Here is a 16043-nt window from a genome sequence, read left to right as displayed (position 1 = left end):
TTCTTTAGGTGCAACTTCATCTATTGCTAGATCTTCTTATAATGTAAACTCAAAATAATAAAAATGTATACTTGTATTCCGTTTCTTGACCGTAAATGATCAGAGGCCTTTTTCAATGTATTTTCTACTGAAATGTATCCCTAAAATGGAAGCATAGTTTCAGTAAATCTTACCCTCTCTTTGTCTAAAATCCAGAATTTGCAACCATTTTAGCTCATCTTATCATTTGTCAATATATAGATGGATGCTTTTTTTTTCAGGGAAGCTTTTTCCCATTAATACTTGCTAGCCCAAATATGGGTGGTCACTTATTCCCTTGAAATCACTTTGTGGATTCCAGAGCAAAGTGCAGACACTAAAGTATATTTTGCCATACTGTTGATTCATACTTAACTCTTAACAGCAGAAATCAAACTATACCCTTCCACTTTCTTTCCCTTTCACAACCTTTGTATGATTCTTATGCAAATTACGGTGTGCAGGTGAAGCATGGAGTTGGGGTAGAGGAGATTGTGAATCATATCCTACAAGCTTGGGAGATCGCAACGGGAAAGAAGCGTCACTAGTTTTTCTTCATTCGGATAAGAATGCTGCAAATTTGGAGCGTACTGTAGTTGCTCTTTGTTATGAGACCACTAAGTACTGAAACAGCAGTGCTTGTTGTTGTAGCTCATGTTGTATTAGTTGGAGTTGATTGCTGCAAATTAAGTAAATGGAGTGTAACTGGTGTACCAGAGAAATGCAGAGTCTATATCCAGCGAAAAGATTGTTTGTTTTCAAGCTGTTGTGTGCTTGAGAGGGGATTTTTCTTTGTTCCATCTTTTCTTGATGTAGCTTCTAGTGGCCTTGAGCTGCCTAAAAAATTAGCTCCCTCTTTCAAATTAGGCACAGCTCAAGCTGCTAATAAATTTCTTACTACGTACAAGTATTTTACCTAGATGGGCATATTGGGATTTGATAGGGAAAATATCAGATACGCTCTGACACCTGTTCTGTGGAATTTGCCCTACCTGATCTTGTGTTAAGCAATGAAAAAAAAATCACAACAAATCAAAAACAAGAACAAAGAACACCGAATTTAATGAGGTTCGGCAACTTGCCTACGTTCTTGGGAACCACACAAATAATTTTCTTTATGTTAAAAGAAGATTACAAAGCTTGTAAATAGCAGATCTCAACTTGAGATCTCTCAAAAAAGAAAGAAGCAGAAACCTCAATATGTTCTCTTTTAAAAGGGCGTGAGATTTTACAACAGTAAAATCTCCTCTCAAGTTTCGCTGAGAAAATCGCTACAGGAACTTAGGAGAATTTTCCTCTGAAAAATTCTCCCCTTTATGACAGCCGCCAAGAGTAAAAGCTCTGAGAAGAAAAATCGGGGCTGCAGCTTTTTCTCGTGCACAGGGTTCCCTTAAATAGGGAGCAGAAAGGGGAGTGAGATCCAGCTGGATCCAACACAGCACACAGGAGAACTTCGCCTTCGCCTCCACGTTCGTAGTAGGCGAGAGTCCCTCTCCACACACAGGCGACAAAAGGGGAAAGGGCGAAACTTCGAGCTCGCCCGCAGGAGACTTCGCTTGCAGTTCTTCACCAAGTCGCCTGACATTTGTTCCAAGAATCCGCATGCAAGGGGATTTCGCCAGCACGAGGTCACCGACCTCGAGTTCGCCAGGAGAGCATCGCCTGCAACCAAGTCGCCTTCGCCCGACTCCAAGCTCCGATCTCGAGTTCGTCTGAGCTCGCCTCCGCCGCTTGACCTCGCTGGAGCTCGCCGCCGACGAGGTTTGGGTCTACACCCATTTCCAACAATCTCCCACTTGGAAATCAAACCGTCGTCAGCAAGCTCTGTCTTAACAAGCATCTTCTCCTGTATGGTTCCGCCCTCATCTCTTACATATGAAGGCCAACTGAAGTTGCGCACAACTCCAGTTTTTGAATGGTGACTGCCTTAGTCAACATATCTGCAGGATTTTGGCTCTCCAAAATCTTCTCTAACTGTAACTTCCCGTCCTCAATCATCAAGCGTATGAAGTGGTAACGTAACTCGATGTGCTTCGTTCTGGCATGAAACACTGGGTTCTTGGCAAGGTGTATAGCACTCTGGCTATCACAATAAAGAACTTCGTTCCCCCGCTTCAGACCCAACTCTTCCAGGCACCCTGTTAACCAAATCATCTCCTTGCTCGCCTCTGTCACCGCGACATACTCTGCCTCAGTTGTGGACAACGTCACAATCTTCTACAAACGTGAGACCCAGCTCACTACTGTCGACCCTAAGGTATAAACATACCCCGTGGTGCTTCGTCTCGTATCATGATCACCGGCAAAATCTGCATTCACGTATCCCTGCAGTACCAACTCCTTTCTCCCGAAACACAGTGGCATATTCGTAGTCCCTCTCAGATATCGCAATATCCACTTCACGGCCTCTAATGCTGTTTCCCTAGGTTGCTTGCAAACCTGCTCACAACTCCCACTGCATGGGCAATATCCGGCCTCGTACAAACCATTGCGTACATCAGACTACCAATGGCTGATGAATACGGCACCTTCCTCATGTGCTCTTTCTCTGCATCAGTCTTGGATGATTGTTCACCAGACAACTTGAACTGGCTTCCAAGGGGCGTGCTAACGATCTTAGCATTCTGCATGTTGAATCTTAGCATTCTGCATGTTGAATCTCTGAAGTACTTTCTCAATGTATTCAGACTGACTCAACTTCAACGTCCCCTCAGCCGCATCATGGCTGATCCGCATCCCAAGAATCTGCTTCGCTGCACTCAGATCCTTCATGGCAAACTCCTTTGCTAACTGCTTCTTCAACTTGTTTATCTCCTGTAAACACGGTCCTACAACTAACATGTCATCAACATACAGCAATAACACGATATAGCTGGACTCGAACCTCTTGAAGTAACAACAATGATCTGAATTACATCTGCCATAGCCATTGCTTTGCATGAAGTTATCGAACTTCTTATACCACTGCCGTGGAGCCTGTTTCAATCCGTATAAGCTCTTCTTGAGCCTACACACCATCTCTTCATTTCCTTCCTCAATAAAGCCAACAAGTTACTTTATGTAGATTTATTCATCCAAGTCGCCATGAAGAAAGGCAGTCTTCACATCTAACTGCTCAAGGTAGAGATTTTCAGCAGCTACAAAGCTCAAACACCACCCTGATTGTTGTGAGCTTCACAACGGGGGAAAATATCTCCGTATAATCCACTCCTTCCCGCTGTTGGAACCCCTTTACGACTAATCTGGCCTTGTATCTATTCCTTCCATCACTCTCCTTCTTAACTCGGTAAACCCACTTGTTATGTAAGGCCTTCTTCTGTGCAGGTAGCTGGGCTAACTCCCATGTCTCGTTCGAGTAGAGAGAATCCATCTCTTCTTGCATTGCATGCTCCCACTGCTGAGATTCGCTCACTTGCATAGCCTCCTCATAGCATTCTGGTTCTCTGTCATCTGTCAAAAGTAGGTAATCTAGTGACGAGAGATACCTGGGATTCGGTTTGGGTACTCTGGATGACCTCCTAAGCTCCTCGCCCTGGGTAGTCGGTTCTGCACCTGGAGTCTCCTCCGTTCTTTAGTCAGAATTAACGTTGTCTCCCCCATCCGGAAGTTCCTCCAAATCCATGTACTCGAATGCGTCTGCATCTGTAGTGCTGCTCCCACTGCTTTGGCCCGCCTTAGCATTTTCTCTATTCTTGTACATCACTTCCTCATTGAATATGACGTCTCGGCTTCTGATGATTTTCCTGTTCTTCTCATCCCACAGACGAATACCCGAACTCATCAATACCGTATCCAATGAATGTACATTTCAGTGACTTAGCTTCTAGCTTGTCCCTGACATGGTCACTGATGTGGACATATGCCACGCACCCAAAGACTCTTAAGTGTGAGAGATTAATTTTCTTACCACTCCAAACCTCTTTCGGAATCCCAAAGTTCAATGGAACTGATGGCCCGTGATTTAACAGGTACGCTGCTGTATGCACCGCGTCCGCCCAAAAAGTTTTTGGTAGACCTACATGTAGACGCATGCTCCTCGCACGCTCTGTCAGCATTCTGTTCATCCTTTCTGCTATACCGTTCTGTTGCGACATCCCTGGAGTAGTCCTCTCCAAACGAATCCCGTTCAGAGCACAGAACTTCTTGATCTCCTCCAATTCATATTCCCCACCATTGTCTGATCTCAAACACTTTACTTTTAGATCTGTCTCGTTCTCCACTATGGCTTTCCACTTCTTGAAGATGCTGAACACCTCCGATTTGTGCTTCATGAAGTATACCCACACCTTCCTCGAGTGATCGCCGATAAAGGTGACGTAGTACGTCGAACCGCCAAGAGAAGACATGCTAGCTGGACCCCATACGTCTGTATGAACAAGCTCTAGCTTGTGAGCTTTAGGTGGTCTTCCATCCTTCGGAAAACTAACTCTCTTCTGCTTCCCGAAGATGCAGTCTTCGCAAATACCAACTTTCACCGAATCGATGCCGGTTAGTTTCCCTTCTGAGTGTAAAATCTTCATACCCTTCTCACTCATGTGTCTCAGCCTATTATGCCACAGATCTGCACTCTCCTTGTCTGCTGCAATCGCGAGGGTGTCACTCGCGTGTGAAGTTAAGTAGAGGGTACCGGTCTTGTTGCCACGGGTAACCACCATTGTACCGTTGGAGATTTTCCACGAATCTCCGGTGAATGTTGTAACATAGCCTTCTGCTCTAAGCTAACCTACCGAAATAAGATTCCTCTTCAACTTTGGTACGTGTCTGACATTCTTCAGAGACCACTTAGAGCCCTTCAACTGTATTTGCACGTCGCCTCTCCCAATTACACTACAGGGTTCATTATCTCCCAAGTATACTTTTCCAAAGTCCTCTGCTACATAGTTCTGAAATAGCCTTCTATTAGCAGTGGCGTGGAATGAGGCTCCCGAATCAATAACCCATGAATCAGAATCGCTATCCATAGCGAGAATCAGTGCATCTTGCACAATATGAGCCTCCTGCTCATTTTTCTTTGGTGCTTTACAGGTAGAAGACATGTGGCCCTCCTGGCCACAATTCCAACATTTCCCCTTGATAGGTCTCACCTTCGAGTTCGACCTCTTCTTCTTCGACTTCAATTGATTCCTATTTTGGTTCCCCCTGTTATGGCTTCTGCCTCTCTGCTCGAGACTTAGGGCTGAACCCGAACCTTCTGATTCATTCGATTTTCTTCTCACCTCCTCAGATAGAATCATAGCTACCACCTCCTTCAGCTTTAACTTCTCTTTTCCCGCCGAGTTACTGATTGTGGTCACGCAACCTACCCAACTATCTGGTAACTGCGATAGTATCAATAGGGCATGCACTTCGTCATCAAACTTGATGTTGACTGAGATAAGTTGATCAACAATCGTGTTAAACTCGCTGAGATGCATCGTGAAGGAACATCATTCTGCCATCTTGATGTTGAATAGCGTCTTGACGAGATGCACCTTATTTGCAGCTGACGGTTGCTCGTACATCGTTGTGAGTGCTTCCATAAGCCCAACCGCCGTCTTCTCCTTTAATATATTGTGTGCTACAGATTTTGCGAGGGCCAATCGGACCTGCCCCAGGGCTTTTCGATCCAATATTTCCCAGTCCTCGTCGGATTCTTCTTTCTTCTTTCCTTTTGCTTTACCCATCAACGGACGGTAAATATCCTTCTGGTACAGATAGTCTTCCATCTGTGACTTCCAGTAGGCGAAGTCTGATCCGTCAAACTTCTCAATTTTTGATTTGCCTTCTTCTACCATTTCTTACACACACAGATCTGAACAAGAACTCTGATACCAATTGTTAGGAAAAATATCAGATACGCTCTGACACCCGTTCTGCGGAATTTGCCCTACCGGATCTTGTGTTAAGCAATGGAAAAAAGAAATCACAACAAATCAAAAACAAGAATAAAGAACACCGAATTTAACGAGGTTCGGCAACTTGCCTACGTCCTCGAGAACCACACAAATAATTTCCTTTATGTTAAAAAAAGATTACAAAGCTTGTAAAGAGCAGATCTCAACTTGAGATCTCTCAAAAAAGAAAGAAACAGAAACCTCAATCTGTTCTCTTTTAAAAGGGCGTGAGATTTTACAACAGTAAAATCTCCTCTCAAGTTTCGCTGAGAAAATCGCTGCAGGAACTCAGGAGAATTTTCCTCTGAAAAATTCTCCCCTTTATGACAGCCGCCAAGAGTAAAAGCTCTGAGAAGAAAAATCGGGGCTGCAGCTTTTTCTCGTGCACAGGGTTCCCTTAAATAGGGAAACCCTAACAGAAAGGGGAGTGTGATCTGTAGGGTCTGATTTTGCTTATGTATACCAAGTGTAGGATCGTGACCCTTAAGAATAGAGTACGCTCTTATAAAAATCTGCGGAAGCTTTACACTTAAACACTAGAGGGTGAGTTTGCAAAGTCGGAAGCTTTACACTTAAACACTAGAGGGTGAGTTTGCAAAGTAGATTATAAATTACAAAGAAAAAATGATAATCTTAGAAAATGAACATCATAAACACAAACATGTATACTGGTTCCACCTCGATGGTGTAATCCAGTCCCCAAGTAAATTCCGCTTGAGAGTTTCCACTATGATTTTGAAACCTTACAAAATCAAAAGCAAACCTGACCAATTTGCAAGACCATGCAAATTGCAAACCCAATTAACAAGACTATGCCAATTGCCATCCAATCTCTAAACCAAGAGATCAACCCTCTCAAACCCGAGAGAAATCATTTTTGAAGCAAGAACACAATTGATCCTATAAACCTTGAATGTGTAGTGAAGTGCAGCAGTGGCTTAGAATTCTTTTAACTCTCTGAATATTGCCTATACAATCTCTAAGAATGATTGAAACCAATGCAATATCAGAAACTCTCTTTTTCGAAACACTTAGCATGAAAATCTGGAAAACTAGAGAGTGAATATGCACAAATGCTTGATCTTATGTGTATGAATTAGTTGTGCAAATTTCTGAACTTATAACCTATTTATAGTCCTTGAAAAGATAAGTTTTTAACCCCTAAAAACGTACACAAAACGACTATAAACAGTCACTTATTCAAAACCTAAAATCTGGAAAAGCTACATCTGTAGTCGACTACAAGTCATAGTAGTCGACTACACTGAGTCTAAACAGACTCTGCGAAGTTAGAAAATTGCTTAGTAGTCGACTACAAGATATAGTAGTCGACTACACTGTAAACTCACAGATTCTAAAATTTTCTTTTTAGTATTTTGACTGTAATTTTCTCATCCGATATCGGAATAAGGTGATTTAAGATTTGTTGGAAAGCTCTTGAAGAGACCTACAACTTTAATCTTTTGAGTTTTTCCAGATTCTAATTGATAAGGGGTATAAATAAAATGTTTTAAGACTCGTTCAATATCTATAAACTCTAATGGCTAACATATTGGATTTCTATTGTTAACCAACATACTAAGCATGTGTTAGTGTGTTCTAACACTATGTGTGTGCATGTGTGTGAGTGATAAATGCTTGTATAAATTTCTAAGCTGTAGGCTGTCTAAAAATCACAATAGATAGCTGATCCCCATCAAAACACCGATGATGAAAGTTACAATCTGACGACTTCCAGAAGGTTACAATTTGAAGACTTTCACGTAGATTGCTAAAGGTTACAATCTGACGACCTTCACGACAACTGATGGAAGCTCTAATCAAACAGCCTTCATAATCAACATCGGGAGTTACAATCTGACGACTCTCATATATCAGAGAGCTAAAGCAAAGATTACAAAATGACGATCTTTGCAACGCTTCGACAGAAAGAGACTACAAATCGACGGTCTCTTCAAATCAAACTGTGGAAGTCCTCCCCGCACACCAGCATCAAGACGCACCGCGTTCATAGCCACGAACGCAGCTCAAATGCAGCTCCAAAAGTTACAAACGCAGCTTAAATCGCCACTGGACGTAGCTCTATTCGCTGCCCGACGCAGCTCAACATCGCTGCCCGACGCAGCTCAACATCGCTGCACAACGCAGCTCTATTCGCCGCCCGACGCTGCTCAACGCAGCTCCATGCGCTGTCCAACGCAGCTCTATACCGCTGCCAAACGCAGCTTTCATCTGCTGCAAATGCAGCTTCCAATCACTGCGTTCAAGCTTCCAGACACTGCGTTTGGACACAGAATTCATGCCATCAAACAGCCTTCATAATCAATATCGGGAGTTACAATCTGACGACTCTCATATATCAGAGAGCTAAAGTAAAGATTACAAATTACAAAATGACGATCTTTGCAACGCTTCGACAGAAAGAGACTACAAATCGACGGTCTCTTCAAATCAAGCTGCGGAAGTCCTCCCCGCACACCAGCATCAAGACGCACCGCGTTCATAGTCACGAACGCAGCTCAAATGCAGCTCCAAAAGTTACAAACGCAGCTTAAATCGCCACTGGACGTAGCTCTATTCGCTGCCCGACGCAGCTCAACATCGCTGCCCGACGCAGCTCAACATCGCTGCCCGACGCAGCTCAACATCACTGCACAACGCAGCTCAATATCGCTGCACAACGCAGCTCTATTCGCCGCCCGACGCTGCCCTTAATCCCCTATAAATAACTAAGAAATCAACTTAGTTTGGGGGGGGAATCTTTGGCTGGATCTTTCGGGTGCGGTCTGTTAGGACTACTTGGCAGCGAAAAGAGGATCATTCATCCTTCGGTTGGAGCTTTGGAGATCGGCAACAAGATCTTCTTCATCCTTGGCTTATAACCGACTTTCGGTTAAATCAACTCTTTCATAGAGTTTCAAACTCGTTCAGAGTTCTCCACAACTTCAAATCGTGAGGAGAAGACCACGTTCCAGTGAAACAAGACGTCGGATCGTCAACGAGAAGCAAACTCGACGCGAGCATTCGAGGGAGGCATCTCATCGCTACCGTGAAGAACCCAGAATTAAACAAAGGAGAGGATCAAATTCATTCTCTTCTCTTTTGTAATCAGGAAATCCAATTGTAACTGAGATTAAAGGAATACAAATCAAATTTTCCTTTATTATCTTTTTACTGCAAATTTTCCACAAACATAAGCAAAGAAAATATAAAATTACATTTTGATAATAAAGTATATCTTCTTCTTTGCTTCATTTTGCCTTGAACTCATCTATGTTTTGAGTATCTCTTTGAATATAATTGTTGATATAGCTCTAATACTGCAAAACAAATATTAGCACATAATACACACAACATATAATATTTGTTATCATTAAAATAAACTAATCTTGGGGTCAAGATTCCTAACAGGATCCAGCTGGATCCAACATAGCACACAGGCGAACTTCGCCTTCGCCTCCACGTTCGTAGCAGGCGAGAGTCCCTCTGCACACACAAGCGACAAAAGGGGAAAGGGTGAAACTTCGAGCTCGCCCGCAGGAGACTTCGCCTGTAGTTCTTCGCGAAGTCGCCTGACATTTGTTCCAAGAATCCGCCTGCAAGGGGATTTCGCCAGCACGAGGTCGCCGACCTCGAGTTCGCCAGGAGAGCATCGCCTGCAACCAAGTCGTCTTCGCCTGACTCCAAGCTCCGATCTCAAGCTCGTCTGAGCTCGCCTCCGCCGATTGACCTCGCCGAAGCTCGCCGCCGACGAGGTTTGGGTCTACACCCATTTCCAACAGGATTTGGTCCTCTGCACCATAAAAATCACTTTCTTGATCATAATCCTGCTAATATTACCTGATGATTGTGATTTTCTTTATTAGTATAATTAATATCATAAGTCTCTTGAAGTATACTCGTTTTCATTTTTCATCCAAAACAATTATAGTCATGACATTGCATTAATTTCTATGTTGCATAGAAGGACAAATAAATAAATATCGAGAAGATGATTTTAGAGTTGACTTCTCCTAAATCCCTTTCAAGTGGTATCCATAGTGATGTTTGGAGCTCTAATATCATTTGTTATGAATTCAGAAGGACTCACCCCTCTAAAAGCTAGCTCATCTATTCCTTTATACAAATGGAAGAACCTAAGATTCACTATTCATGCCACAGTAAATACCACAGTATCATTTACTGTAGCATAAATACTGTAACAACCAGGAAACAATATATTAGGGCTGGGCATATTCGGTTCGGATCGGTTTTAAGCTCAATCCGCATCTAATCCGAATTTTTTAAATTCTCAAAACTCTCATCCAGATCCAGATTTTTTTCCCTTCATCCGAATATTCGGCCCAACCGAAATTCGGATCGGTTCGGATCGGTTTCGGTTTTGGACCGAATTAATACTATTTCACAAAAATCTGCCCACACCTGAGATCATTGCCTATTAATTTCTGATGAAGTATCATTATTTGTCTATTTTGTCTACTTAACTTTTCCCCCCAAACAATGAAATGTGGAGCTTGTTTGAAGTAACACCATTGCTACAGCTAACAAAAAACCGAAATCTGTGAAATGAACGCAAACCATATCAACAAGTACATATGGTTACGTAACATTCAAATATTAATTAACTATAATCAAAAGGTTATCTTTCATTTCTTGGAAAACAACTTAACATGCCTCTAGTAGAATTTGAAAGCTTATATGAGGTTTCACCGATTTTAATGCAGGCATATACGCTAGCAGGCCTAATGAAAAAGGAACTATACAATATAAACATGTATGTAAACATAACAATCAAATTACCGAGCAATTATATAGCTTAATGTTCAAGTGATGACTCACTAATAAGAAAGCTATTCCATCCGACTTCGTCCGAACCAAAAGTCCTTTCCATTTTGACCGAATTCCGAACGACGAAGTCCTTCCCATTTTGAGCAATATGAATATCCGACAAAGAACGAATTAGAAAATTCGGTTCGGTTTTTTCGGGCGGTTCAGGGGTTTAAACCGGATCCAAACCGGTTTAATTCGGTTCGGGCGGTTTAGAGTCTTCTTCTCATCCATTTAATCCGGTTCGGTTAACCGGCCCGCTTTTTCGGACGGTTTTTTCGGTTGAACCGGTTTTTTTGGGTTTTTGCCCACCCCTACAAGATATTGTAGCATTTTTGAAGATTACCGTAGCGGAAGGGAACGAGGTGGAATTTTAAAAAATTACTGTAGCCGAGTGGGATACTGTAGCAATTCAAAAAACACGGCAGCAGAGCGTATACTATAGTATTATTACTGTAGCAAATATGAAGCTGAACTTTTAAAAAATATTACTATAGCACACGGGACTGTAGTAGCGGGATACTATAGCAATTCAAAAAATTCAAAAAAATGTTATGACGGTTAAACCGGGATTACTATAGCGGGGGAAAATTATGCGGGGAAAAAAATTATGTCGTGCTTTGCACGGCGTTCACACTAGTAGAGGGAGGAAATCCAGATACCTTATATGCCCATATCAAATTATCCATATAATCAATGTGGGTTTATTAATCGATGTGGGATTAAATAAACCCTAACCCTGTTTAGCAAAAGGTTAAGGAAGAGGGGATAAAGAGAAAGATTAATGTACTTAGCCCATTTGATAATTTGAAGGACTAAATTATTAACCCGTTAAATAAGTTTTATTTTAGCCATTGTGATCAGTTTTAGTGTTTGGGAATAACAATGATTTTGACTATTTTCTTTATAATTAGAAGGGTTAACTTTTAATCTTTCTAAATAGGAGTATTAGTAAACCCCTCATTTTGAGGGGTTAACTAATTTTAATCCTTCTAGAGGGTTAGCTTAACCCTTTTATATTTTTTATATTTGTCAAATTATGGAGGGTTAACTCACTTTAATCGTTGTATAGATTTTTTGTATTTGACGAGTTAAGAAAAGGATTAAGTCTCCTTAATCCCTCACTTAACCCTTGTCAAACGGTACCTAACATTTTGATAGAGAATACAGATCTTATCAAAACATCTTACAAACTGCAACTAAATTTGTAACCTCTATCACATCTCTCATAAAAGAACTATTTCCATTTTCACGGGTAAGGGCAAGTGCAGCAAGCTCCCACCCCACCCCCTAAGGCTGAGGTGGCGGTGGGAGCTTGCTGGACTTGCTCCTAAGGGAGCTGTGAGAGCTTCCGTGGCACAAAGCCTAGGGCTTTGTGTTAGATCTACATCATAGAAGAGGGGTTTTTTTGATAGGGTTTTTTGATAGAAGAGGGGTTTTTGATATTGTTGGAGCTCCTAACTAGGAGCTTGTTGGAGCTCCATAAAAGAAGAAGTGCCTCTCAAGGCTTAATTTGTTAATTTTTTATTCTAAAATGCTTGAGAGCTCTTGAGAGCTTGCTGACTAGGACTCCCAACTGGGAGCTTGGTGCACTTGCTCTAAGAGATTGCCTTTCCTTTAAAATGAATTGATAATATATAAGGAAAACCCTGACCCAAAGAAAGATGAACCTCAATGCCCAGTAAGTAGACGAGTAAAAAGAACTATTCTTTTTACTCTATCACATCTCTCATAAAAGAACTATTCTTTCCTTATTCTTAATCACCAAGTAAACGAGTAAGAAGCCTCAATGCCAGCTACTTCTCTGGATCCGTTACCAAATTAATCGAAAAAACACACGCTCTCATTAAAAGCCCCTTTTCAGTTACGAAGCAAACATCCAATTTCAAGAAAATATGACCGTTGGAGCCTCGATGCGTTTCATCGTCACCGACAAAAAAAAACCCCGAAAACAAAGCGAATATTATTATTCCTCCCCTTAAACACAACAACAAAGTTCCCATAAATTCCTTTCCTAATCTAATCTCGCATCTTATTCTGCATTATTATAAAGGGAGCATCTCATTCTCTCTCTTTCTATTTTCGACCGTTGCTCTTCTTTCTTCTCTCACTCTCGTTTCACTCAGAAAAATGCAAGAAATGGAGAAACCCAAACCCAACGAAGAAGAGAACAAAATTGCAGAAACCCCCCTGTCCCCATCTTCTCCTTCTTCATCAAATCTTGAAGCCCATCCTTACGATTTCCACGTCAGCGGCCCGCGCAATCTCTCGTCTCCGAACTGGAGAGATCTCATCAGATCAAGCTGGTAGCATATCAAACTTTACTCACAAACCCAATTTCTTTCCAAAATTTTTCTTCAACTTCTTGAATTTTTGCAGGAAAGACCCCAAATATAAAAGAATGGCGATGGCCTGCTTCGTCCAAGCAGTCTACTTACTGGAACTCGATCGCCAAGACAAAAGAGACGAACCCAATTGCCTGGCTCCGAAATGGTGGAGGCCCTTCAAATTCAAGCTCACAAAAACGCTAATCGACGATCGAGACGGGTCGATTTACGGCGCAATTCTCGAATGGGATCGATCCGCCGCGCTGTCCGATTTCGTGTTGATGAGACCCAGCGGAGCTCCGCGAGCAGTCTTGGCTCTAAGAGGCACGTTGCTCAAGAGCCCAACAATTAGAAGAGATTTGGAGGATGATCTCAGATTCCTGACTTGGGAAAGTTTGAAAGGCTCCGTGAGATTCAATGGAGCTCTTGAAGCGTTGAAATCTTTAGTGCAGCGTTATGGAAGTACTAATGTTTGTGTTGGTGGGCATTCTCTAGGTGCAGGGTTTGCATTGCAAGTGGGCAAAGCAATGGCTAAAGATGGAGTCTTTGTTGAGTGTCATTTGTTTAATCCCCCATCAATTTCGTTGGCGATGAGTTTTAGGAGTATAGGAGAAAAGGCGGGATCTTTGTGGAAGAGAGTGAGGTCTGCATTGCCTTCGAGCAACGCGGGCGAGGTTGAAGGAGGAGAGAAGAAGAGGATTTGTGCAGAGATTAAGAAATGGGTGCCAAATTTGTATGTGAATAATAGTGATTATATTTGTTGTTATTATAGCGATCCTTGTGAGGAGAAGGCAAAGACTGATGCAGAGGCGAAAATTTCGACCCAAAAGGGAAATGGGGACGTTGCAGCGAGGATGTTTGTGATGGCGAAAGGGCCACAGAAGTTTCTAGAAGCTCATGGACTGGAGCAATGGTGGGCTGAGGATATGGAGCTTCAAATGGCTTTGAATCATAGCAAGCTTATTAACAGGCAGCTTAGGTCTCTGTATCCTGCAGTGCAGTAACCCACCAAAGAATCAGCAGTAACTCTTGTTAAGAGTACTTTTGTTTAGTCTTTGTTCTTATTGTTCAGTATCTTTTTTTTTCCCTTCATAAATTAATTCGATAAAGAGCACAACTCGAATGAGGTTCGAGGAGTTTGCTGATCAATTCTCTGATGTCAAGCAATGCCTTTTTGATCTGAAGTATTCACTTGTTTATGCTATTTTGAGAACTAGTGTAAATCACTCTCTAATGTTAAGCAATTTCTAACGTTTAGTCTTTGTTCTTAATGTTCAGCATCTTTTTTCCCCTTTTCATATATTAATTCGATAAAGAGCACAACTCAAATGAGGTTCGAGGAGTTTGCTGATCAATTCTAAGCAATTCCTTTTTGATCTGAAGTATTCACTTGCATATGCGATTTTGAGAGCTTGTGTAAATCACTTTCTGCAATGTTAAGCAATTTCTAATGCTTAGTCTTTGTTCTTATTGTTCAGTATTTTTGTTCGTATTTTTCAGTATCTTTTTATTCTTTCACATATTAATTCGATAAAGGGCACAACTCGAATGAGGTTCAGAGGAGTTTGCTGAGCCATTCCTTGTTGATCTGAAGTATTCACTTGCTTATGCAATTTTGAGAACTTGTGTAAATCACTTTCATGTAAATTTTCAAGTTGCATATTTGACTGAAATTTGTGCCATGTTGCAATTAAATGGAGAAGTCATATGTAGTGTCAAGATCAGAGGGACTTGTTTCGTCAATTTTATACGATGATGAGGAACTAGGCACTGTACAGGGCAAATATACAAAATTTCACCAACAGAAGGGAACAATTGGGCTAAAAAAAGCTCTACCCAGAAACAATGACCTCAAATTATCTACATGTAAATAAATCAACTAATCTAGTTGGCACAGTCAATTGGTCGCTCGTTCCTCTTAACTTTGATGAGCAGGAATATTATAACAGGAGATTATGCAAAAACAAACTACCGCAACTGTAGATATTTATTGCAAATTATAATCGCAATTTCACTTGCAATTTTATGCAAAACAAAATACCCCGAAATGCAGGAATCAAAATTTCCCAGAAACTTGTGGTGCTGATATTTTCCTATATGTGGCTGAAAGTGGACCTTAAACAGAAGAAAGAAAGCTTCCAGAACTGCAGAGAAATCAATGGCACTGAACTTTGCCCCTTCCTCCTCTCTCTCAACTGCTTCTCTCAGGTTTCAGATTGGGAAAGGAATTGCAACCAAGAATCATTCTTCTGTTCTCATCAAACCCGCTACCTCGGAGAAGTATATATATCATTGTAAAGCAGCAGCTCAATCTGAGGGAGTTGCAGAAGAAGAATCTAATTCAACAGGTAGAGAACTTGCCTACTTTGTTTCATCATACAGTAATAAACGAGAATCGATTTTTTCGCTAGGATTGAGCTTGAGATCCTTGGTCTGTCGAACTTCTGCTGATACTGGGGATTCATAGATACATGTAGATTATTTTCTGGATTGGACTGGTATATACTAGTTAATAAGAAAAGAGGACTTTATGTCCTGCAACTCTTCAGGGTAATAGGAGCATCGATCAAATAACAACTTGATTAATAGGAAAGGAACTGATTGAAGGGTTTAGAACAGTTTTAAGGACTTCTCTAAATAAGAGCAAAATTCAGGGCATCTTACCTTAGTTCTCGTTTTTAGCTAATTTCAAGTGATGAATTAAACGCATGACTGATTAACAAGTCTCCTTATTGGTGTTTTTCTCTATGCTTTTCACCAATGACTGTAAATGACTACCACTAGTGAAATCAGTGGCCAAATGAAGCACTTTTAGGGGGGAAAAAGAACCACCTTCTAAAAGGAGTCGTTTCGAGTCGTTTGTCTAAGTAAAAAGATAGGGAAATTTGCCTTATGTCTTTGAGGAATCATAATGAATCAAATTACATCAGAAGGCCGTCATTTTACGAAGTTACTCTAGAATATACATTATAAGATTTAACAGAGGAGATGGCCCTTA

The 16043-nt window shown here is 41.4% G+C and overlaps 3 protein-coding genes across 3 annotated transcripts in view; all 3 read left to right on the top strand.

Moving 5' to 3' along the window:
- Window positions 1-816, top strand: part of LOC109840801 (urease accessory protein G) — a 5416-nt gene extending 4600 nt beyond the window's left edge. Inside the window, exon 7 of the mRNA XM_020409575.1 lies at window positions 483-816. Within this exon, the coding sequence (XP_020265164.1) occupies window positions 483-566 (84 nt within the window). The 3' untranslated portion in view covers window positions 567-816. The remainder of the gene's footprint in view (window positions 1-482) is intronic.
- On the top strand, window positions 12774-14249 carry LOC109840800 (GDSL esterase/lipase At4g10955). Its single transcript, XM_020409574.1, has 2 exons — window positions 12774-13024; window positions 13098-14249. Exons 1-2 carry the CDS (start codon window positions 12849-12851, stop codon window positions 14047-14049), a joined length of 1128 nt encoding a protein of 375 aa, XP_020265163.1. The 5' UTR covers window positions 12774-12848; the 3' UTR covers window positions 14050-14249.
- The window catches only part of LOC109840799, a 1644-nt gene continuing 692 nt past the window's right edge, over window positions 15092-16043 (top strand). The window contains exon 1 of the mRNA XM_020409573.1: window positions 15092-15393. Within this exon, the coding sequence (XP_020265162.1) occupies window positions 15204-15393 (190 nt within the window). The 5' untranslated portion in view covers window positions 15092-15203. The remainder of the gene's footprint in view (window positions 15394-16043) is intronic.

Source organism: Asparagus officinalis, chromosome 5, assembly GCF_001876935.1.
Source record: "Asparagus officinalis chromosome 5, Aspof.V1, whole genome shotgun sequence".
NCBI classification, from domain to species: Eukaryota; Viridiplantae; Streptophyta; class Magnoliopsida; order Asparagales; family Asparagaceae; genus Asparagus; species Asparagus officinalis.
Note: the sequence above shows the minus strand (reverse complement) of the source record. Positions and strands in the feature narration are given on the sequence as shown.